Raw genomic sequence first — 24,169 nt, 5'->3', positions numbered from 1 at the left:
ATATATATGAACTGAAACCTCGCTTTTGCAACTTTGGGATTTGGGTTATTTTCCTAAATGAAACACATGAAAGTGAAAAAACAAGAAAAATGAAGGAATCTATATGATGCCAACTACTATCTCATGATCTTCTTTTTCCCTTTTTGATCCCTCTCCTTTTCTTCAGCCACAATGGAAATATATCATTATCAGGAAATTTTAACATTTGCTGCATTTTTGTATTCACATCCTTTCACACTACTTTGTGTTGAATCCAAAATTCCAATTTCACATTAAGCATAAAAATTGAAACGAAAAGTAATTATAATTATAAGTTGCATTACCAAATAGATGAAGGTTGCTACAATTTTAAATCTTTCTAATTAAGAGTACTAATCTATGTAGAAGAAACAGAACAAAACTCCATGGACCCATAATCAAGTAATTCCTCTATCATTTGCGCTATGTGATGATCTTCTAGTGTCTTATCTTGCTGCTGGCTATTCCCAACTTCACTTTCCTCACCAACCCATTTCCCCTCCGGCCAAGTAGAGCCGGATTCTACACTTTTTCCGGCAATGCCATTGCTAGTGGCAAATGGGTTACATTGTGGTTGTTCATGTGTTTGTTTAGTGACATTTTTCTTGGTGACTTGTAGAGATGTCATGTGACATTTATGTAACTTAGCTGCCAGAGTTGCTGAGATAAGCTTTGAAGAAGATGATTGTGGCTCATTTGGGTTGTATGGAAAATTTGTGCGTGCTTTTGGACCGCACATTAGTCTAGCTGCCTCGTCGTAGGCTCTCGCCGCGTCCTCCGCCGTTTCGAATGTGCCTAGCCATATTCTAGTCTTCCTGTAGTCCCAAGAAAACAAGAAACGTTTCTTTTAGTAAAAGAAACACATAATTTTTGCACTAAAACTTTTTCTTTTAGTGTATTTGTGTGCGTCTGAGTGTATTGTATCAAAGCATCCGTGTTGCTGCCGAGAAAAGGGCTTTAAAAGGGTGCTAGTGATTCTACTAGCGAACAAAATAAAGAAACGTTTCTTAATCTTGCCACATATGTGGCAAGGAAACGTTCTTGCGGCAGCTAAGTGCAAGAACCCCACAGAAGCAAATCATAAGAAAGTGAAATTACAGCAGAGGATGGCGGATTTCAGACACCCAAGAGCCCCAATGCCTTTGACGGACACCGCGGTATCGCTGTTGCTGTCTAGTCATGTTGCAGAAAGAAACGTTTCAAAAATTAAAGCCTTGGATATCAATCAAAGTGTTTGTGAAAATGTCCTGAGAGGAGCAGAGAAGAGAGGCCTGGAGGGGTTATGGAATGACACAGTTATGGAGGTTTATATAAGCCTCTTTTGCGGCCTTTCTGGCCATCAATTGAAAAAATGGGGTCCACTAAGGTCTTGGTCCTTTTATTCATTTTGTTATCTTTGGTTATAGTTAATCTATTTCACATGGGCAGTAGTAAATGTGCTATTGATATATGATAGGTGTCTAGCCTTTTATATCATTACCATATGGCAATAAATTCAAATTTCATATGAATAGATATCACATAATATAGTGTAAAAATATTACTAGTTTTTACATTTGCATATAAACATACTAGACGAGTGGAGTACGAGTTTCAAGTCATCTCGATACGTGGTCATAATCATTCAAATCTCATATTATTTGTGAAGAATGTATATAATTATATGATATACAACCTAGTACGTCTTTATAAATATCTATATTTTTACTCTTAGAATACATATTTTGTAGAGACAGTGATGAGTTTACAATAAAAATATCATTAATAGATATCTATAATTTTGATAAAATTATTATAATTTTATTAAAATTGTGTTCTATCATTATTTTGTGTATGTATTTTCTATGAAAAACTGATGAAATAAATATATTAGACAGTTAAAATTTAAGGGCAGCAAAATTTAATGAAATGAGGTAGTTAGAAGACATTGGAACGTGGCTCACATCACAGATATTAAACATAGGAAACCTATCCACAAGTCATATTTATAGGTGAAGACATAAATTATGCAATGTATGATGTAATTTTCAAGCCCATGCCCTTTCTTTATCTGCATAGCTCTCTCATCAATCTTGAGACGCCTTGGGCTCGTAGGCAAGCGGCTGCTATATTTGACCAAAGTTCTTTTGTTGCATTAGGCAACGTATATATATATATCTAAGATTGCAACATGTTAGATGTTGACATCAACAAAATCTGTGGTTAAGTCAGACCCACATGCAATAGCCAAATGCATATTTTGAATGAATACTTGAATTTTTGATGAGATTATACCTTACATCATACCATGTGTCTTGCAGAACTTCCACAGGATTGATGATGGGTGATTTTGCGTAAGTTCAGGCTCTTGCTTGATGAGAAATTGGTGCCCTAGAGAGCGAGGCAGGTCTTACCTAAATGACCTATATTATTCAATTCACCTCCTGAATGCCAATATTTTTGGGCTTTTTCTTCGCAATTTGATGTGGGTTTTTTTTAAACAGTATCCATCATTGTCTAGGAAACATAAACAATACTGGGTCTCATATGGGTCAGTTATATATATATATATATATATATATATATATATATATAGGAGCCCCTTGGATGAGATCATAGGGGTCACCCAAATAAAATATATTTGGTATCTCTTGTAAACCTTCCCTTAGGATGGTGCTTCAAAGTTTAAAAATGAGTCCATACAAAGTCTTATAATTCCCAAACCTCTTAGTTTTCTAAAAATTTAAGGTAAGGGGGAGACTTCTCAATTCAGGGTCACCTATAATAATAAAATTTATAAATCGTTCACCAAGAAAAATGATCGGTAAAACTCTAACTCTAGCTTAATAGGAGCATTGATTGAGTTTTAATAACTAAACCAAATTATGTTCAACAAAATTAAGAGCCAAATGCATGATTAAGGACAAACTTTAGAAAGTACGGATATAGGAAGAAATTTTGAATGTATATCACAAGTTGGATGATAAAATATAATGCCCTTAATCATACTTGTGAAATAAATAATTAAAAGGTGATCATTATACCTAGCTTATAGAGAAGATATTATATGTTATCCTTCTACAATTGGCCTCTTTTTTTTTTTTTTTTTTTTTTTTTTTAAGAACAAAACTTCATTCAGTAATTAAGAAGGCATTTAGTAGTATTTACAAAAAGATGATCATTCGTATCAGAAAATTGAAACGGCACATATGATTTGATCATATATAACGGTCTAGCTACGTGTGGGAATGATGAGTTTGTATGCTTGGTAATTAACATTTCTTTTAGTGTGGCAACAAATTTGAGTTCATGTGCATTGCTTCTGATTGAAACAACTTTGATTATAACAACTTCATTAAGGTAATTTCGTTGATTCCCAGGTGGATTTTACCCCATGATCAAAGATTCAAATCTTAGAATTGTTCTTGTGGAAGGGTTTTATATGAATATTTTGCTCTGAATGTGAATTAATCTCATTCATATATGCAAGTAAGATACTATGTGGTTAATTAAAAAAAATTTCTAAATTTGAATACAGACAATCAATTAATATATGAGTAATTATGAATCACATAAAATAAAGTTCATATGTTGATAAATATATATATATATATATATAAAATAACCCAACAATTGTTTTTCTATCAAACACTAGACCAGCATAGACCTACAAAATTTCCCACAAGCAGAAAACATATACAAGACTATATATGTTTTTGGTTTGGTCGAAAAGGAACCTTTGTAATTGCAACAGCCTACTTAAGAAATGAGTAATGAGCATGAGATTGTAGCAGAGTTGTCCTCAATATGTTGGGAGCTTTGGGTACAAAAAAAAAAAAACAATCCAACATGAAAATCTCTAAAAGAAAGAATAAGATGGAATTTGATTAAAATTTCAACATGTAACAGCAACAAAATTTCTACCAAAAGATATAGAATTTTTAAAGGGTAGTTGGAGAATAAAAGGAAAAGAAAGATAACGCGTGCTCTGATAATCATAAATAAGTCCAAAAATCTTTTGAGAGCTAAATATTTTCTATGAGAGGAAATATGTTCTTTCATTGTCATTTTATTATTTGTTGATGTGCTGTGCTGTGCTGTGTTCCGTTCCTTTCTTGAAATTTACTCAAAGTAATCAAGTAATGGAGATTAGAGAGAGAAAGAAAGAGAGAGAGATTTATGTACTGTGATTGCATGCAAAACCTTAAACAGATGTCTCATGAGGTGGACCCATATATCCCTGTCACTAGTGGGTTATAATATTTTATGATATTTGAGCTAATCCCTACAGTGCATGCAAAAGATGGCTGGTAATCACTAATCAAACCCTGGAAAATAAAAAGAATTTCTGTCGTCGGATTCTCATCATCCAATAAATAAATTACTTCGCGTTTCTCAAGATTTTCCCCTTCCTTTTCCTTTTTCAAACATGCTTTATCTGTTATTTATGATTAGTGTATTTCAAAAACCATAATAATAATAATCTTTTAAATTGGGCAAATTACTTAAAAATATATCGATGTATTACCTTTTCTCATGGCACGCTATTGACTACAGACATTCTCACAAATATGCGTTTTAAATATTTACCATACTACTGTTCTGCAATTGGTGATGGTCAAATTTATTTTCATTCTAGCAAAAGACAAAACCTTGCTCCATGGATCAACAAATGATTGTTTTTCATCTTTTTGTTAATCGACGAAAGCACAACCTCAGTTCATGCAATCATCATATTTAATAGATCTCAACAGGAGAGGTTCAGTTTCTACCATGAGATAAGACTATAAGATCATTGAGTGGATTCTTAAACTGTTCATTCCATGGATGGAACACATGACCAATTTATGAGCTATGGTGCCCGTTCACTGTTCACCATTACACCAAACCCACTTGGTTCATTGAGTGGATTTTCTTCTGATAAAGGAATTGCGAAACAGATTTCATGACAAACTGCAGAATCTTGCAAAGCATAGATCAACCCTAGACACCAACTACTGTAGAAATCTCACCATACACGTCAAGCTGAATTGCCAACTTCTATGCTACAATAAGCCATTGATCACTGTATTGGGATCCAAATTTAGGTGAGATAAACATGTACCTACATCTATATCGCCAATTCTACTAACAGTGACGCCTGCCAATACTCACAAAACTCCTAAGTCAAAACCTTGTATTGACAGTGCGATAATGCATCATTTTTCAAGTGAAAAACAGGCGATATTTCCTCTGATGATATTATGCAGCTCTACTTTCTACCACTTGTTCCAACTCGTGGTTTGCCTTTAACCTCAGACTCCTGCAAAGAAGAAGAACATTAATACCAAAAAATGATTGGAGCATCATCCATATGTTCTCATGGCTTAGTAAACTCACATAACAGACCATATAACTCAAAATATCATTTAAATTACCTGTGGCAAATGCAGATAGATGTAGGTCTTTGCCGTTTGTGGGTTGTGATTTTCTGCACCCTTACTCCAGTCATAACACACCTAAAGAAAATCAGTTCAAAATTTTAGTATGGATTTTGTCAAGCAAGATTTGGTATCTGAGTATAAGCATCATCAATATATAAGGAAATGGTCAAATTGTTGCTTTGGCTCATTATTATTTGTAACGATCGGGCTCCAACCACTAGAGGAATTGTCCGCTTTGGCCATAAGCCTCACGGTTTTGTCCCATAGGTGGAATGGAGAACTTTCCAGGAGGTCACCCATCCTAGGATTTCTCTCAAGCGAGCACGCTTAACCCTGGAGTTCTTCCAACTCTCTAGGACATTCCACCAAAAGGCGCCTCTAGTGATTAGTTCCACCGTTTTATATATCATTACTTTTTGAACCCAAGACCAACTCCGTGCTTTGCCGATGTGGAATTTGCCTAAGGTACCTTTCTCCCCCCCTTTCGGGACTCAGCGTACTCGTTGAGGTTTGCCTCACCATCGCCCAAGAGGACACTCGAGCGGCTCTGATACCAATTGTAACGGTCGGACTCCAACCACTAGAGGAATTGTCCGCTTTGGCCATAAGCCTCACGGTTTTGTCCCATAGGTGGAATGGAGAACTTCCCAGAAAGTCACCCATCCTAGGATTTCTCTCAAGCGAGCACGCTTAACCCTGGAGTTCTTCCAACTCTCTAGGCCATTCTACCAAAAGGCGCCTCTAGTGATTAGTTCCCCCATCTTATATATCATTACTTTTTGAACCCAAGACCATCTCCGTGCTTTGCCAATGTGGGATTTGCCTAAGAGACCTTTCTCCCCCCCTTTCGAGACTCAGCGTCTTCGCTGAGGTTTGCCCCACCATCGCCCAAGAGGACATGCGAGCGGCTCTGATACCAATTATAACGGTCGAACTCCAACCACTAGAGGAATTGTCCGCTTTGGCCATAAGCCTCACGGTTTTGTCCCATAGGTGGAATGAAGAACTTCTCAGGAATTTTAAAGAGTACAACTTTATTATGACAATCCAATAAAACGTGATAAGTGGCTAACCAATCCATGCCCAAAATCACATCAAACTCAAACATATCCAAAGAAACAAGATCTGCAGCTAATTCCCTATCTACAATGTGAATTATACATCCCCTATACACCATATCAGTGTCTATTGCATCCCCCATATGTATTGATACAGATAAAGGATACTCTTAACAAAGTAGGTGGTGTACTAAATCTCATGGAAAAGTATAGAAAAACAAAGGAATGACTGGAACCAGGATCAAACAGTACTCTAGCATCAAATGAGCAAATAGGAAGTGTACCTGTTACTACTGCATTAGATGCCTGAGCATCCTGCTGAGTCAAAGCAAAAACTCTAGCTTGACCTCTACCACCAAATGTCTGTCCCTGAGTTTGAACAAATCCTCTACCACCAGAACCTCTACCACCAAAACCCTGACTTCTACCACTATACTGTGAAACTAGTTGAACCTGAGAGGGAGCAGAATGTGCTGCCTGACCAGCACCCTGAGTTGTCTAACTAGTAGGACAGTCCTGTCTACGGTGTCCTAACTGTCCACAACCAAAGCATGCTCCAGTGACCCAATGACAAGTGCCCCTATGTGGCTTACCACAATGCTGACAAGGAGTGGTAATAGGCTCAGTGCTAATCTGGTTATATCGAGCATTCCCTGCATGTGTCCTTTGGTCACGTCCCTGACCAACTCCAGATTGATGTGCCCTATTGCCAACTGTAGACTGAGAACCCTGCTTATTATCCTGATAAGAACCTTGATGACTCTGTCCTCTGTTAAATTGATTACCTTGACTATCTTTCTTAAACCGCTTGCGCTGCTCACGAGCCCAACGTTCATCATCATACATCTCCATCTGTCTAGCCCGATCAACCACCTCCTCATATTTAGGTAGTCGTAAAGGAGCTACACAATCAATTAGCCTGTCTCGTAAGCCCCTTTCAAACTTGCGAGCCTTCTTCTCCTCATTTGGAATCAAGTGTTTACCAAAACGGGATAATTTGGTAAACTTGATCTCATACTTTGTAACTGTCATTTTACCTTGCTTTAAGGTTTCAAACTCCAAAGCTTTAGCCTCTTGAACACTAGGAGGGAGAAATTGCTCTAAGAAGAGAGAGTGAAACTCAGGCCAGAGGATAGAACCTTCAGGTCGCCCATTCTTCTTAGAGATATACCACTCACGAGCAACTCCCTGAAGCTGATTTCCTGCCAACATCACCATCCTAGCACTACTGCAACCCATAGTGTCATAACACCTCTCCATGTCATCTAGAAAATCTAAGGGATCAGCTAATGCATCCTCTCCAGTGAACTCCTTTGGTTTTAGCTTGAGAAAGTCTGTAGAGTCAAGAAATCAAGCCCTATCCTGAGCTGGTGCTGAAATAGAGCGAACCACTGGTTGTTGTGGTTGAGTTGGAAGGTACTCAGCTATAGTATTAACAGCACGATTCACTGCATGCAATCCCGCTGCCAGATCTGCCACAGTAACTTGACCAGCCCTAGGTGCTTGAGCTACAGTAGCTAATTGGAATGGTTGTGCCCCAATCTTAGCCATAGGCGTCTGTTCAGATGTCTAATTAATAGTTTGAGGTGGTACCTCCCCTGTTGGATCAAGGTTTATACCATTAAGACCCTTGGTCCTAGTTCTCCTCTTACGTCTAACAGACCCAGGCACTTATTCATTTTAATAAACAAGCATTAAATTTGAAAATGTGAGCCAAATTAAGACAGGTGAAAAGGTATGAAGGACGCAGATATCTAAAGCAATGATAAACTGAAAAGACGTTAAGGATCCTATACTCCGCAAGTTTACTAGACCTCAACCGAGCTCTGATACCAACTTAATCACGACCCAAAATTCTGAACCGTAATCAGCGCATAATTTAAGTATTCTTAAATCATGCAAGCCTTATCAGAGTATCTTGAATGAACATATTGTCACTTACTAATCCCAAAAATAGACAAAAATCCAAGTAAACAAAATGCTGAATAAACATCATAAATATCCCATAAGTAAACTGCGGAGTCTTTACAGATTTCCACTAGTGATATTGTCCACTCTGGGCCGAAACCCTCACGGTTTTAAAACGCGTCATTAGGGGTTACGAACCGCCAACTTATAAACCCAGCATCTCTCTCGTGTTTTGCTGATGTGGGATTTGCCTAGGGTGTTACATTATTAATTCAAGATAAGCCAAAGAAAGCAACAATGAGGACAAGCAATTGGAAGATTTTCACTTTTCTATTATGCTTATACATGCATTTTAACATGACAACACAGCAGGTAGAAACAAGGTCCATCACTGCTTACTGCTCAATACAATAAAATTAAAAACCTTCCCCAACCCCCTATATAGATTTAGGTACTTTAAACTGTTGTTTATCATGGGCATAGGTCCTTTCACTCATTTTTAGTTGATATCACTTCATTGGTTTCACCTGTCAGGATGCGTGTTTTGAGTCAATGGAAGAGAAGGAAAGGGGGTGGGGTGTGGTTTTGGTGGTGAGTATTTCCAGGAACACAGTCACTGCCACTGGCAACTGCGAAAGAAAATTATGTATTACCGAATATGCAAATATTGAACCATCACTGTTGAAAGTACTGCAGGGTATTGGAAGAGAGCACCGTGACATGGCCTGAAAATCACATCAAGAACAAATTACCTATGCATATTACATCCCTGAATCTCAATAAAAATAAATAAATAAACAAACAAATAAAAAGCCACCAGGATTAAATCAAGGCAATTTTACACCACTACTGAAACATTATTGACAAGTTTAGCAAAATCCATCCTCGTGATTTAGTGTAGCAAGAAAGCCAACAATTCTGTGATAGTGTAGTACAAAGGATGAATTCAATGACACATAAATTGGTGTCACATTGCGAAAATTAGAGAACCTTATGCACTGAATTAAACCTAGCAAATATTTTACCAATGCATTGTGCAAGAATAGCCCCTGGGGTTCAATCAGAATGAAAAAATAGGCAGCCAGCTAAACCAAGAATATAGTGACTTATTGCAGCCACTGCAAGTGAATGAACCTTAAGTGATACACAAGCACTCACGAAATAAATGCCATTCTGTGTACATGCATGCCCATGCACACAGAGACTACTAAGATTTCCATTTACCAAATATAGCCTTTTAACAAACATATACAGATTCATCGCGCCAAATGCCAGAGATCAAGAAACATCATAAATATAATTATTATTTTGGCACCACATGGGTGATGAGACAAAAGAATGCTTTTGTGAATAAAACACATTTGCAATAAAAGGATGTAAACAAGTATATATATATATATATAAAAGAAATCATAGATTTGTGCTCTTTCCAGAAGTAGAAGACAGAAAATATAACTAATGTAATCTCAGCAGAAAATGAGTTAAAGTGATATCATGAAATAAATCTGAAGAAACCTTGAGTCTCTGTTTGCTATCCTTATCCCAAAAATTAAAAGCACCATCAGATCCTGCAGTTGCAAATGTGTGATGCACCTGACGCAAAAAGGCAGCTGCAAGTTAAAATACAGGCATGACCAAACTAGTTTAAAACTTAGTGAAGTTAACAGATCTGAAAGGAAGAGAAAATATGTATGAATAATCCTAGAAGTTCCCAAACAGTGAAAGGTCTCCAGCAAAGCCATCTATTCCAAAATATGTGGCAGAGGAAATCCAATACATTGTTGAAAATTTTCAATTTCCAAGGACACTAGACACTAAAGGAGTGATCATGTAACACTTCGGCTGATAGGCCACAAATGCTATGCTTTGATTGAAGTACCCAAATTAGGTGTATGTAATCAGTCAGTTCAGTTCTAAACCGGAAAAGCAAATTGCATTTTATGAGAAACCGAACTTCTATAGAGACCAACTGAAATAAACCAGTTTGGTCAATCTGTTTTCTTCCATCTGCAATCCCCTCATTTTTCTTCTCACCTCTCAGCCTTTGGCCCCTTGCTCAGATTGAATCTCAACATTCAAATCAAACTCCAAACTTAAATTTCCAACAATTCTAAACAAATGCATAACCAAATCCTGAGCAACAATCCTTATTCCATAGTAAACAAACCCAATCCAACAATCAAATAAAAAATATTGAGCAAGAAATTCAAGGAATACAACAATAGCAAAAAAAAATATATGAAGGAGAGATCAGCAGCAAAACCCAACACCCATAACCCATCAGAGCAACAACACCCACTGGAGCAGCAGCTTGCGGAATGAAATGGAAGAGCCAAAGCAAAGCTGATCGATGACAACAGCAGCCTTTTAAAAACGAGAGTTGTGAGCCCTTGACTAGTGGCATTGAAGCAGCAACAATCGATGTTAAAAAAAGATAATAATAATAATAATAATAATAATAATAATAATAATAATAATAATAATAAAAAAAAAAAACCCATAGGGGAGTCAACCAGAGAGGCGAGACCAGACAGAAGGGCGAGGGGCACGGGCCTACAGAGGAGAGGCATGGCCACGGAGTAGTGAACCAAAAAGGGAGGAAAGGGAAGATGAGATAGAGATTTGGAGATAGAAACTGTGAAGGGTGAACAGCAAAGGTCAAAGAGAAACTGTGAAGAGCCAAACTGTGGAAATGAAACAGAGTGAAGGGGCAATGGCGTGTCTTCGACTTCAAAACTCAATGCCTATGTCTTCAAGAATGGTTCTACCAGAGAAAGGAAAGGGGTTGCAATGACGAATGCAACAAACAAAGGAAATAAAAGGAGAAATTTGTGTCTTCAAGGAAACTGGAAAGGAAGAGAAAGGCTGAAGAGGGCAATGGGCAGCACAGGAAGAGGGAAGGAAAAGGAAAAGAGAATGAAATTAGAATTTTTAAATGGAAGGTGTGGGCAGGGGCTGATGGCAGAAGTGGGCTCCTGGGCCTCTGGGCAAGGCTCAATTTTTCTTTTATTTTTTGGTAAAAATAACCATATCGAACTAAAAACCGAACTCTCTCGATAAAGGTAACCAACCAACGAACTGAAAAGCCAAACTAGAACAATTCAATTCGCTTTTTCGGTTATAACCAATCTCTGCTCAGCCCTAACCAGAACCACCCAAACTAAACTTTGCTCTAAGAAGAACTAAAACCCACACAACAAGTCAATCCTTCAGAAACTGATCAGGTATTCCAACATTGAGGAAAGTGACATGAATGAGATGTTGTACATGAGGAAACATAACAATAGTGTGTTATAAATCTAAAACTGGATCTTGTTCCTGTGCAAGCCATAATATGTTCCATGTTCCAAGCAATCAAACAAAATTTATAGTACTAAAAATTCAATATGCCAGTCAACAGAATATGACAAATATTAAGTTCTATAAAGCTACTATCGCTAACAATAAGATCTTCTGCGATAACAGAACTTACTGGATGGAAGTTTAAGGAGTTGACCGAGTATATATCATTGCCATCTCTATGGCATTTAAAAGTGAAGTTCTTGCTTTGTTGTGCATCATCTAGATGATGTACACCAACCCTTCCCTCAATTGAACCAACCTAAGCAAAACAAAATACAAACTCTACTATTAAGAGAATTCATAAATAATAACAAAATACAGTATATGACTATGAACCCAGAAAATAAATAAATAAATAAAGAGTAGCTAAAACCAAATAAATTCTATCAAAAATTTTGAATGATTAAATCATTAACTTCATGGCTGTCGACAAATTCTGTTTGAACACCAATCTTGAGGAAGTTTCACTAACTCCACATTGTAGGAATAGAATTAAGTGAAAGAATAAGTAAAGAACTTTGCCATGAATATACAATAGGATCAAAGTGCAAATCTGTCCTGTTTTTCTAGTGTAAAATATGTTAACATTTATTTAAATATACAAACACCATCCTTTCTTGCTCCTTACAATAATACATCTGTTATTTTACTAAGCTAGAGACACAGAGTATGCTAGGAACTCAGCAAGTAAAGAAACCCATCAAATTTGAGTTATTAGAAAATAAATCTTCAAACTACACAGTGCATATATATATATATATATGCAAACAAAATCAAGCACTTACCAAGAAGCCTTGCTGATCAGGAAAGGCTGCAACACATCTTGTCTGATACTTCAAGGGAGAAGTGATTCTCTTGTATTCATTCTGTTACCATCAAAAAATGATAAAAATTGAACAGTAGAAAGGAAGAAAGAACTAGAATTAACAATCAGCTATTTCCATGATGATTTTTCTTATTTTACTACAACTCAACACCCCCACTTCCCCCAACACCACCCCCCCCCCCCCCCAACAAAAGAGAGAGAGAGAGAGAGAGAGATAGAGAGAGAGAATTCTATAATACTTTGTGTTATACAATCTCAACTCAAAGTATTATAAGAGCCCTTTAAATCCACAAGTTTGTGCCTAATTTTTATTATGGCAGTATGAGGTAAAACAAATCTGTGTGGACAAGAGGCATCAAGAAATTATCTAATGAAAACATGCAATCAACAACTCCCAATCCCTCCCATTTTGAAAGAACATAGAAAAATTCAAAGTAGCTCTTACCGCATATAAAATGGCCAATTTAAATTTATATCATCAACTTTCCAGCATAATCAGATTTGTTGTTTCATAAAGAGTAATTACAATTACGTACAGTGCATTTATCAGAAAAAATTATAATAACTATAAATTATGCTACTACAACAAGCCAATTTTTAAAGACATAGCAAAGCCATTTTAAAAAGATAATTTAATCATCTTGTAACATCAGAAATCATTACCTGAGGCTGTTGCAGGTTAAAGACTATGAGATTTCTATCTGCAGTACCAACAACCATCAAGGGATGCCTCACTGTCATTGCATAACAGCGATCAGGAAGCTGTTGAGTGTGCACTGGATTTGGCTGCCTCAAATCCCAGTACCTAAATATAGACAAAAATAATACTTCAGACAAAAGGAGATAGATGCAAAATATCACCAGAAGCATAGCAAGTAATTGATGAATGCACAAACCAACAGCAAGGGATATAATAATCACAAGCACAGCAACACTTTGAGGCATCTCAACCAGAATCCAATCCTAAGACTGCTAAGGATCACATGTAAAACTTACATACCTTATGCCAAGCAAAAAAATAAAACATTAGATACTTATATCGCTTTCAGCTTTTTTTACTTTGGCAAACCAATGTTTAAAATGTACGCTTCATTATAGAGGATAATTAATTTAACAAAAATTAAAATAAAATCTATATTCATTTGAACTTAAGTTAATAATATCGACTTTTGAGAGCTTCAAAAATAAAAAGTTTATACTTCAACTTGAAAGAAATTTGTTTTACTTTTAGTTTCTTCTAAAGTACCATATATATTGTACAATCAACACACTGCATTTGATTTTTGAAGAGATTTATGCTCTTCAATGATAATAAAAGTTAATAATAATAAACAACAAGACACACAGAGAACAGCATCTGAAACGCACAACTGACCAATGATCATGACATGTAATAACCTATTTAACCAACATGCAAAATAAAAAGAAATTAATAGAACAAAGGAAACCTAAATTACAGAAAGAATAAGTTACTTCAAGGCCTTGTCCCAACTTCCTGTGGCCAACATGTTCATCTCTGGAATCCATGCAACCTCTTTGATTGGTGCATCATGCATTGCAACAGTTACTGGTTGACCACCAGATAGTAGAGACCACATCTTCACTTGTTTGTCACACCCTCCAGAAAAGACAGTTGTTCCATCATCCTTCCAAGTGGAGCATAAAACCTTAAAATGAACAAAATGATGGAACAACAAAAAAAGTTGAAAGGGTTAGAATTCTTGTTGATCACAAATTCATAATTAACGAGCAGATTTATAAACAACTCTTCTTCTTCAATTCATTACTGGTTGGTCATGCGATATTGATGCCTTGGGAACACTTCCTACAGTGGCTCCACTCCGTGTGATTTCCCAACATCTTACCTAAAAAGTTATTTAAACATGTAAATGAATGATAATATTAATAAATAAATAAATAATGGAAGTAAGAAATGAAATATGATGTATTGGAGTAACAAAAACAACTTCGAAAATTAAAATTAAGCTACAATTTTAAGCTTTAAGAATAGAAACCCAAAAAAAAAAAAAAAAGCAACTGCATGCAACAGTTTAATACATAAAACAAGAAGGGGGGAGAAGAAAGAAAAGAAAAGAACAAACCTGGTTGTCCCAGGAAGTAGCAACCAAGAAGTTGGCCTTGGGACTGAAACTGAGACTAGAAACTGAGTCACTAGGAGGTTGTGTAACCTACAATCAAAAGGTTTCACACCAACCCAATTTTTCCAATTTATAAATAACTACAAAACCCACAACCGCAAATAACAATGAACTACATCTCCAATCACTTAACTTGGCCTAATAGCTCAAAATAAACCCAATATTTCCATTTAAAAATTATTTCCAAGCATTAAAAAAAAAAAAACAACAATCGACCACAAAATCCAGATTAAAATATGAATTAAAAGAAACAGTAAAATAAAAAAATAAGAATAAAATAACCTCAATAGATTTGTTAGGGTTTGGATTTGAAGTCGCAGCAGCACCAAAAGTGGCCATTGAAGCTACCAAATTAAAAGATTGAAATCAATTAGAAACTGAAAATGAAAAGAATAATAAATAAATAAATAAATGCAGCAGACAGTGGAATATATATGGCAAATAGATGAAGAAAAGGGAAAATGTACCAGTAAAAGCGAAATGAAGAGTAACGAAAGAGAAGAGAAGAAGAACTCTGTGTTTAAAAGCAGGGAGGGAAAGGAAGGAAAAGTATCGGTGCAGAAGACTGGCGTGGAGTTCATATATGCGTGTTTCCTTCTTTAACCTTGGATGAGTAGCGTCATAGGAACGCCAGGTCGTTTGGAGGGGAAGAGACAGAAATTATTTTAAAGTTATTTTCAATATATATATATATATATATATATATATATATACACACACACACACGATTAAGAGTTGAATTCCACACCTTAGATTAATCACTCAATTTCTAATTTCTTGGTAAATAACTTAAATGTGAAGTTTAGAAAACGACTTCGTTTTGTTTCTATTCCAATTTCCCTCTCTGTGCTTTGGCCGCTCTTCGCCACTGGGTGCCTCTGTTAATGCGCCCCCAAAGTTTAGAGCTCAAAGCAGATCCACCGAAGACCGGAGCTACCGTCTAACCTCCGCCCTGACAAAAAAAACCCTAAACCATTCTCTCCTCCACTCTACTCTCTTTTTTTTTCTTCGACGATCAATCGATCATGGAGTCTCCTTCTCTCCTCCCGGTTCCTGGTAGCTCTCTAATTTACCATGGATTTTTCTTTTCTATTTCTCATTATCGTTCGAAAACTTTGAATTTGTTGCTTTTATTTTATGAAGACCTGAAAACTCTATGGCTCATTTGAATTTTATGGTCTTTTTTTTATCAGATCTTCTTTTGGGTTTGTGTTTTTTTTAGTGCTCTGTTTGTTTCCTGAGAAAAATGTGCCGCATTGAAGGGAAAAACAAACTTTTTTTGCTTGCTGAAGTTGTTTGTTAGTGTTTTGGAAGTGTTCAAAAGAGGGAGATGGGTACTGGGTTCGCCAAAAACAAAGAGTTAGGGTGTCTGTATGTCATTGAATAGAATCTTTTTGGTCATTTTCCTTGATGAATTAACAATACTCCGTTGTTTTGTATGAACCGAAGGTGTTTTTTTTCACTTAAGGAGAGGGAGGAGTGGTCTGATTTTTTTTTTTTTTTTTTTTTTGTGTGAAAGAAAGTGGTCTGATTTTTGTGTCTTTTTTATTAAGATATCAGTTGATATTACAAAATGAAAATTTGGAGCCGTTGTAGCGTTAATGTGGATAATCAGACTAATATGGTATTGTTACATCTTTTTTCTCAGCAGCCAAATTGAATCTAATAAAAGATTAATGATTTACTTTAGTTACTAAAGCATGATGATGATCTTTATAAAATTGAAAATTTGTGTTATTTTCATGTTTTCAGGGGATTCCAATGAACTACGAAATACAATATGCAATGCCCATGTTGGTATTTCCTGTGGATTAGATTGCGAAATAGGGTCCTCTAGTTTACAAACCCAATACAAGAAAAGAAGAATATCTCCAAACAATGATAAATCATATGAACTTTTAAAAAAGGTTGAATCTTCATTACCCATATTGCACTCAACAGATTATTATATGGAACCTGCCTTGACTGATTTGGCTGCCCAAGAGCTCGTGGATCCTGGTTATTGCAGCCGAGTTCCAGATTTCACTGTTGGGAGATTAGGTTATGGACGTGTCAAGTTTCTTGGCATGACTGATATTAGGGGGTTGGATTTGGATCAGATTGTGAAGTTTCATAGGCATGAAATAGTAGTTTATAAAGATGAAACTGCTAAGCCTCCAGTTGGACAAGGCCTTAACAAGCCTTCTGAAGTGACTTTGACTCTACAGATAAGAATATCAGATTTCCATGAAGGGCGGGTCAAAAATTTTGTGGAGAAATTGAGGGGGAGTACAGAGAGACAGGGGGCTTATTTCATTTCATTTGACCCAGCAATTAGTGAATGGAAGTTCTCAGTTCGCCATTTCAGCAGATTTGGATTGAGTGATGATGATGAGGAAGATATTATAATGGATGATGTTGTAGCAGTTGAAGAACCAGTTGAGATGAATGCTGGTGAGACTTCAGAGACAAATGAAGAAACCCAAGTGGAATTAGAACCCACTGGAACAATGCTTTATCATTCTCTTCCAGCACATCTTGGCCTTGATCCAGTAAAGATGAAAGAGATGAGGATGCTGATGTTTCCAGCAGAGGAAGATGAGGAGGCTGGGAGTTACAATGGCCCTACACTTCATAAGCTGTCCTCTAGTAAGGAACATGCAAGACATCCTTTATTGAATTCTGCTCAGAAAATGAGCCATAGATCTAGCATTCCTGTTGCAAGGAAAACACCATTGGGTCTGCTCGAGTACAATCCTGGTAGTTTTGATTCTAGTTCCCCTGGAACCATTTTGATGACCCAACAAAATAAGGGCCTGCCTTTAAAGGCAATGAGGGGAGAAGGATTTAGGCTGGACCTGAAGCATGAGACACCAATAACTGGAAGCCATTCTCGCAACATAGTTGATGCTGGTTTGTTCATGGGTAGGTCATTTCGTGTAGGTTGGGGTCCAAATGGTGTCCTTGTTCACCCTGGTGCCCCTGTTGGATTTAATGGTTCTCAAAGGTTGTTAGCTTCTGTAATTAATGTAGAGAAGGTTGCAATAGACAGAGTAGTCAGAGATGAAAATAATAACACCAAAAAGGATCTAGTTGAGTTTGCTTTTGACTCCCCTTTAAATCTCCACAAAACAATAAATCATGAAACAAAAGAAGTTGAAGTTGGTTCCTTTAAACTAAAGCTCCAAAAAGTTCTTTCTAATCGCTTAATACTTTCAGAGATTTGTCGGAGTTACATAGACATCATTGAAAAGCAGCTGGAGGTTCCAGGGCTTCCGTCATCTGCACGTTTGGTTTTGATGCATCAAGTGATGATCTGGGAATTGATTAAAGTTCTTTTTTCTGAAAGGGAAAATAGTGGACAGTCAAAATCTGTGGGTGATGATAATGAGGAAGACATGGTGCAGGATATGAGGGAAGTTTCTTTGGAAATTGACCAGGAATCACTTCCTCTTATCCGAAGAGCAGAGTTCAGTTGTTGGTTGCAAGAAAGTGTCTGTCATCGTGTCCAAGAGGAAGTGAGCTCTCTGAATGATTCCAATTACCTTGAACACATTTTCTCACTCTTGACTGGGCGACAACTGGATGGAGCTGTGGAAATGGCTGTTTCTAAAGGAGATGTTAGACTAGCTTGTTTGTTGAGTCAAGCTGGTGGGTCTACAGTAAACCGTGCTGATGTTGCACGGCAGCTTGATCTTTGGAGGATCAATGGGCTAGATTTCAAATTCATTGAAAAGGAAAGAATAAGGCTGTATGAGTTGCTTTCTGGTAATGTTCATGATGCATTAAATGATGTTAAAATTGACTGGAAGAGGTTCTTAGGATTATTGATGTGGTATCGGCTAGCACCTCACACATCTTTGCCCATTATTTTTCAGACATACCAGCACCTTCTTGATGACGATAGGGCTCCATATCCTCTTCCCATTTACATTGATGAAGGACCAGTAGAAGTGGCTGTAAATTTCACAGGGAGACACTTCGATCTCGCATATTATCTTATGCTTCTTCATGCCAATGGAGAGGGTGAATTTGGTTTTATGAAGACCATGTTTAGTGCCTTCTCTTCGACAAATGACCCACTTGACTACCATATGATCTGGCATCAGCGAGCAGTGTTGGAAGCTATTGGTGTTTTATCCTCTAATGATCTTCAAGTTCTTGACATGGGACTTGTTTCACAGCTGTTGTGTATTGGGCAATGTCATTGGGCTGTCTATGTGGTCCTTCACATGCCATACCGTGATGATTATCCATATCTCCAAGCTACCCTTATTCGGGAAATTTTGTTTCAGTATTGCGAAACTTGGAGTTCAGATGAATCACAACGCCAATTTATCGAGAACCTTGACATTCCTCTGTCATGGCTGCATGAAGCTATGGTATGCCAATGATTCTTGCAGATATGATTTGTGCTGATATTGTACATCTCAAGCTTTTGTCTGGCTCATGAACTTGGTCATGGATGATTGCATTGGATGTTACACCTACTTTGACATAGACACATGCATATGCTCACTGCATAAAGAATAATTCACTAGATATCTTTAAAGGAGGTTCCTATGACCTATGAAACCATGTTTGGTATATGTGCTCCATTCCTCGAGTGCCCTTCTATTCACCTCTCTCTCATCCAAAATTCCAAATGCACGATATCAAAGATGAATGGTATCCCTTCCAAGGCAGCAAGAGATGTTCCTCTACTCTGCTGCATCTGCCAACTTGTGTGAACATCTTGATGACCAAATTGGATGTTTCACATGCTTTGAGGTGCCCATGTATGCATCCATAGATATGAGCAAAATAATTTATTAAAACCCTTCAAAAGCTGTAACTTGATATAATCAAGTGAATCTTCACATTTTTGCGCCCTTGAAAAGCCCTTACATGCCCCTTGTCCTCCTTTCAAATGCCCATAATCCCATGTCTAGGTATTGTTTTCAGAAGAGTGAGACTTGTCTTTTCACTTAGATGTACCTGCTAACTTATGTGAACAGCAATTATTGCTATACATTGCACCTGATTAACTCTTTTGCTATTGCAGCAATAAAAATAACAAAATTGTGCTCTCATTTTGCATAAATGGCACAAACTAATTATGAACTTTATTGTGCCATTATCCATTCGTCAATAATGCAGCACATCAATGTTCATGGCCAATTTGTAATTTTGAAATCTTTGTTGAGACTATATGAACTTGGAATTTTATGTAGACTTGATTTCCTATAGTCTTCACGATGTTATTCACTCATAAGCATCTTGCCTTCTATGGAATGCAGGCAGTTTACTTCAGTTACCATGGGGACCTCTTGAAGGCCCTTGAGCACTATCTTGAATGTGCAAATTGGCAGAAGGCTCATTATATTTTCATAACTTCAGTTTCACATAAATTGTTTTTATCAGGTAAAAGTGTCTTCTTTTGCATATTAAGTTGCGATGTATAAGTTTTATCATATCATATTCTTGTTGCTGGGAAATCCTGATGGCTAAGCTTGCCATTGTTATAGTGGTGATAAGTTTGTTAAGTTGCTTGTTTTCTCCTAATCAATTTAATGCAGGCAACCACTCAGAGATATGGAGGCTTGCAACTTCGATGGAGGACCACAAGTCTGAAATTGAAGACTGGGACTTGGGAGCTGGAATTTATATATCTTTTTATCTGATAAGGAGTTCATTGCAAGAAAATGATAATACTATGAGTGAACTGGTAAGAAAATGTAATCTTAATATTAATTCGACAGACCTTAGCATAGCCATGTAGTCTATCCTCTGCATTATTATCAAGTTAGTAGCCAATGCTGAGTAAATTGGACTCACAATTGAGGTTTTACTCAATAAAGTTGTGCTATTGGCTTTGTTCAGAAGTAATAGTTGTACCTTAAGTATGCTGTGTCAAACTCAATTCAACCCCTGCAGTCAAATGGGCTTGACGTGGTCTATGAATTTTCTTAAGGTTTTCAGTAGAGCATTGATGCATCAACAGTTTTCCCCCTTTATATAGATTTTTTGGTTTAATGCTTCTAAATTGGCTATTTGCTCATGCACACGGTTGCTTTTGCTTCCTATTAGACTGGCATGTAAGAAGCCTACAACAGGGAGCAAAACTGACTTTAATCTGGTTGCAAGATGTCAATTTAATAAAAATAAAAAAAGATCAGGAAATCACTTAAAGCCTGTTTAGTAATAGAAGATACGAGTCAATGTTTTTTGTTTTTAATAAAGTTTTGAAATATTTTTATGACAAGAAAAAGCATATAGAGGCTCAAAATATGTAACCTTGTTCTTCCTTCTCTCTCTTTTATGAGTGTTAAAGAACATACACCATGTTTTGCAGGATTCTCTTGAGAGCAAAAATTCCACCTGTAGAGACTTCCTTGGTCATCTGAATGGATCTTTGGCAGTTTTTGGTGATCGATTACCAATTGATGGAAGGTACTTTAGTACTTTTTGCACCATATTCTTTACTGTTATTATTGCCAGTTGCTTGTTAGTTTAGTTGTACTGTTTTATAAGATCATACATACTGCCTGTGAAAATGGAAAACAAAGTTTCTTTGCCTTTGGATTTTCCTGATCAGATATTCAAAGGTGGGTAATGCTTAACCATCCACTTTTTTCTTTCTTTTTCTTTGCACTCCCATCCAAACATACTGTTCTCATGAAGAAGTTGGTTATTTGGTTACATGATGCTCCTCTCCAGACCCTTGCAAAGCAGGGAGCACAATGCACTTGGGAATTCCCTTTTTATAGTGTTTATTATAGGGATTACAGTTCAACGTTATTGATTTTGTGCTAGTATGTTATCCATCCACCACAAGGTGTTATGAATTAAGGGTTTTTTCTGTGCCTAGCTAATTGTTTAAATCGTTACTCCGGGCATTGGAACTTTCAAGATCGAGGCCTTCACAACAATGAAAGATAATATGCATCGTGTCTGAGAAGTTGGTCCTGTTTAAAGTGGATTAACCAGAAACAATCTTGTATTGCTAATCTTTAATTTCACCATAGATAATTTGGTTTTTTCTGAAGATGATAATTATATGGCTTATTTGTCATGTTAATGAATAAAGAACAGTGATAACTGGCAAGAAGGGGGTTGGTTAAAATTTATGAAGTCAATGAATATGGATGAGGAGGATGAAACTCCTTTTCATTATTTACATTCATAAATTTGGTTTTGATTTGAACTAAGTATGAGCACCTGTTCTATAGATATAATGATGCATATGTCATTCCCAGAGATAAATTAACATGTGGTTTAACTCAAAAAAAGATGATGCCCGTAATTTCTGCTGAAAACAGTTTGAAGACCACTGTTCTACAGAATTAGTAGTATTTTTCCTTAAAAGGCAGAGGCAGGAGCTTCAATTTGTGAAGGATAAGTTATACTTGGGCTTTATATGTTGTTTGGAAAGAGGAGAAAAATTAAGGCAAAAAAAGAATACAATTTGGAGATGATAGCTTTAGCACTTCCCTTTATTGCTGATAGGTCTTGGTTCATTACTAGCATGCTTTTGTTTGTGTTGCAGGGTAGCATACTCAAAGATGGCAGAGGAGATCAGTGAATTGCTTCTATCTGATCTTAGCGAGGGCTCCACGCGTGATGCTCAGTTAAGTTGCTTCGACACCGTGTTTAATGCACCAGTTCCAGAAGACCTCCGCTCGAATCATCTGCAGGATGCCGTGTCTCTCTTTACATTATATCTTTCAGAGATGGCTACTTAGTCTGTGTGCCTTGTTCTGATGTAGATTACAAATTCATAACTTACAGCATGCAAAAGCAAAGCATTTCTGTTGTAAACTTGCTCCTGTAACCACGTTTAAATCTTTTTATAGCCGAAACAGGCATTGATCAAGCTGTATGAAAAATTTTGACTCCAAAAGCAAGAGTGAAGTTGCGTGCCATTGTGTCATTTCTGAGGAACCCTTAATTTTGTCTACAAAAAGGTTTTGGATTTGAATCTCCATCAAAGCCATTTAAATAAAAAAAAAAAATGCCAAATACATATTTTAGTCCTTGGCATTTATTCGAAAAGTCACCTTGAAGATCTACCTTGATTTTGTTAGTTTCAAATTTTGCTAATATTTGATATTTCTTATGCATTGATGTTTGATTTATACGCGTTTTGATATTTCATTATACTTTTTATAAAGTTTAAGGATTTAATAATTATGTTTTTATAAAGTTTGGCGTCAAATATTAATATTTTTATAATGTTTAGGTATCAAATGTTAATAAATAAAAGTAAAGGTATTTTTTAAGTAAAAGCGAAGGGGAAAAAATTATTAACTTGTTAAATTATTCATAATTCAAATTGAATCAAAATGGTATTTTACGACTTTCCATTAACACTTTATATCTAAATTAATAATCTAAAATAATTTTTTTTTATTATAAAACTTTAAAAATTTAAATTTATACCTTTTATTTTTTATAAAATATTTATTTAAAATAATAAATAATTAAAAAAATATGTAAAAAGCAACTCTAAGGTCCTTACATCCCTATCATGTCACCAACTCTCATCCTCTCAGTCTCAACTCTATTTATTGCCCTTTATTACTAATCCACACAATACCTTTACTATCACACTCAATTAGATCGACTTTAATAAAATTAATTTAGATAATATATAATAAGATTTAAAATAAATATGAGTTTAAATTATAATATTAATTCAGATTGAATTCTAATTTCACATGTTAAAATGTTAGATTCAAATTTTACATATTAGATATTCATTATTTAAATATATTTACATAAATAGTTAATTAAATATAAAATATATTTTTTTATAATAATATTTATAAATATTATTTTATATAAAATAAAATTTAAATATTTTATGGAATTATTAAATTTTTAAAATATAAATTATTAATTAAAATATATAAAAATTAAATAAATTCAAATATTTTTTGAATAATAATAATTAAATTTATAATGAATTTAAATAATTAAAAATAAATTTTAATCGTGTTTAAAACAAATTTGAATGGGCAATTTTTATAGATAGCCTACTTATTGCTGTCTCTACTACTATAATTTCTGCTTGCTTGATGATTGATTAGAAGTATGCTTATATAAGTATGCAACCAATTAATTTCGAATCAAGATGAATTTAAGTAACTGAAAATCAAATTAAAAACAATAATAATAATCGAATTGAATAGAAGTTGGATTGGCAATTACTAAAAAATATAAAGTATTAATTTTATTTAAATAATATTTTTAAAAAATTGTAAATTTAATTTTATAATTTTCATTTATTTGTGGACCTGCTGTTATTTAAAATACTATTTTCAGATTGCAGCCCAAAAACTAACAACATTAGATAACATTTTAATTTAATTAGATCACCTCCCAATAAATAAAAAAAAAACAAAATAATTGCACATTAAGCCAGGCAAGAATTGCACATTAGCATAAAATTAAAATAATAATAATGACAATTATTAATTAAAAATTATAAAAAAT

The 24,169-nt window shown here is 35.6% G+C and overlaps 3 protein-coding genes across 3 annotated transcripts; 1 reads left to right on the top strand and 2 right to left on the bottom strand.

Annotated features, from left to right (window-relative positions):
• Positions 1-298: 298 nt before the first annotated feature.
• On the bottom strand, positions 299-1,286 carry LOC110636356 (ethylene-responsive transcription factor ERF003). The gene is made up of 2 exons (XM_021786019.2): positions 1,117-1,286; positions 299-833 (listed from the first exon to the last, which is right to left on the bottom strand). The coding sequence occupies exons 1-2, from the start codon at positions 1,197-1,199 to the stop codon at positions 377-379; spliced, it is 540 nt and encodes a 179-aa protein (XP_021641711.1). The 5' UTR covers positions 1,200-1,286; the 3' UTR covers positions 299-376.
• A 3,476-nt stretch (positions 1,287-4,762) lies between these two features.
• Positions 4,763-15,369, bottom strand: LOC110635615 (protein RAE1). Its single transcript, XM_021785035.2, has 12 exons — positions 15,181-15,369; positions 14,996-15,057; positions 14,657-14,743; positions 14,342-14,419; positions 14,028-14,221; positions 13,218-13,359; positions 12,514-12,594; positions 11,859-11,987; positions 9,902-9,979; positions 9,040-9,111; positions 5,415-5,495; positions 4,763-5,299 (listed from the first exon to the last, which is right to left on the bottom strand). Exons 2-12 carry the CDS (start codon positions 15,050-15,052, stop codon positions 5,249-5,251), a joined length of 1,050 nt encoding a protein of 349 aa, XP_021640727.2. The 5' UTR covers positions 15,053-15,057; positions 15,181-15,369; the 3' UTR covers positions 4,763-5,248.
• A 106-nt stretch (positions 15,370-15,475) lies between these two features.
• LOC110635606 (nuclear pore complex protein NUP96) lies at positions 15,476-22,615 on the top strand. Its single transcript, XM_021785024.2, has 6 exons — positions 15,476-15,769; positions 16,466-19,074; positions 19,972-20,095; positions 20,251-20,399; positions 21,027-21,124; positions 22,221-22,615. Exons 1-6 carry the CDS (start codon positions 15,739-15,741, stop codon positions 22,414-22,416), a joined length of 3,207 nt encoding a protein of 1,068 aa, XP_021640716.2. The 5' UTR covers positions 15,476-15,738; the 3' UTR covers positions 22,417-22,615.
• The last annotated feature ends 1,554 nt before the right edge of the window (positions 22,616-24,169 follow it).

Source organism: Hevea brasiliensis, chromosome 1, assembly GCF_030052815.1.
Source record: "Hevea brasiliensis isolate MT/VB/25A 57/8 chromosome 1, ASM3005281v1, whole genome shotgun sequence".
Lineage (NCBI taxonomy): Eukaryota > Viridiplantae > Streptophyta > Magnoliopsida > Malpighiales > Euphorbiaceae > Hevea > Hevea brasiliensis.
This window is presented reverse-complemented; position numbering and strand designations above follow the sequence as displayed.

Bases quoted from the DNA above. Each gene is read 5' to 3' on its own strand.
- LOC110636356 (XM_021786019.2), bottom strand. From the start codon at position 1,199: ATGACTAGACAGCAACAGCGATACCGCGGTGTCCGTCAAAGGCATTGG. The intron at 834-1,116 runs GTAATTTCACTT...TTGGGACTACAG, and splicing joins GAAATCCGCCATCCTCTGCT to GAAGACTAGAATATGGCTAG.
- LOC110635615 (XM_021785035.2), bottom strand. From the start codon at position 15,052: ATGGCCACTTTTGGTGCTGCTGCGACTTCAAATCCAAACCCTAACAAA. The intron at 14,222-14,341 runs GTAATGAATTGA...GTTCATTTTAAG, and splicing joins CAATATCGCATGACCAACCA to GTTTTATGCTCCACTTGGAA. The intron at 5,300-5,414 runs GTAATTTAAATG...TCTTCTTTGCAG, and splicing joins TCTATCTGCATTTGCCACAG to GAGTCTGAGGTTAAAGGCAA.
- LOC110635606 (XM_021785024.2), top strand. From the start codon at position 15,739: ATGGAGTCTCCTTCTCTCCTCCCGGTTCCTG. The intron at 20,096-20,250 runs GTAAAAGTGTCT...AATTTAATGCAG, and splicing joins ACATAAATTGTTTTTATCAG to GCAACCACTCAGAGATATGG. The intron at 21,125-22,220 runs GTACTTTAGTAC...TTTGTGTTGCAG, and splicing joins CGATTACCAATTGATGGAAG to GGTAGCATACTCAAAGATGG.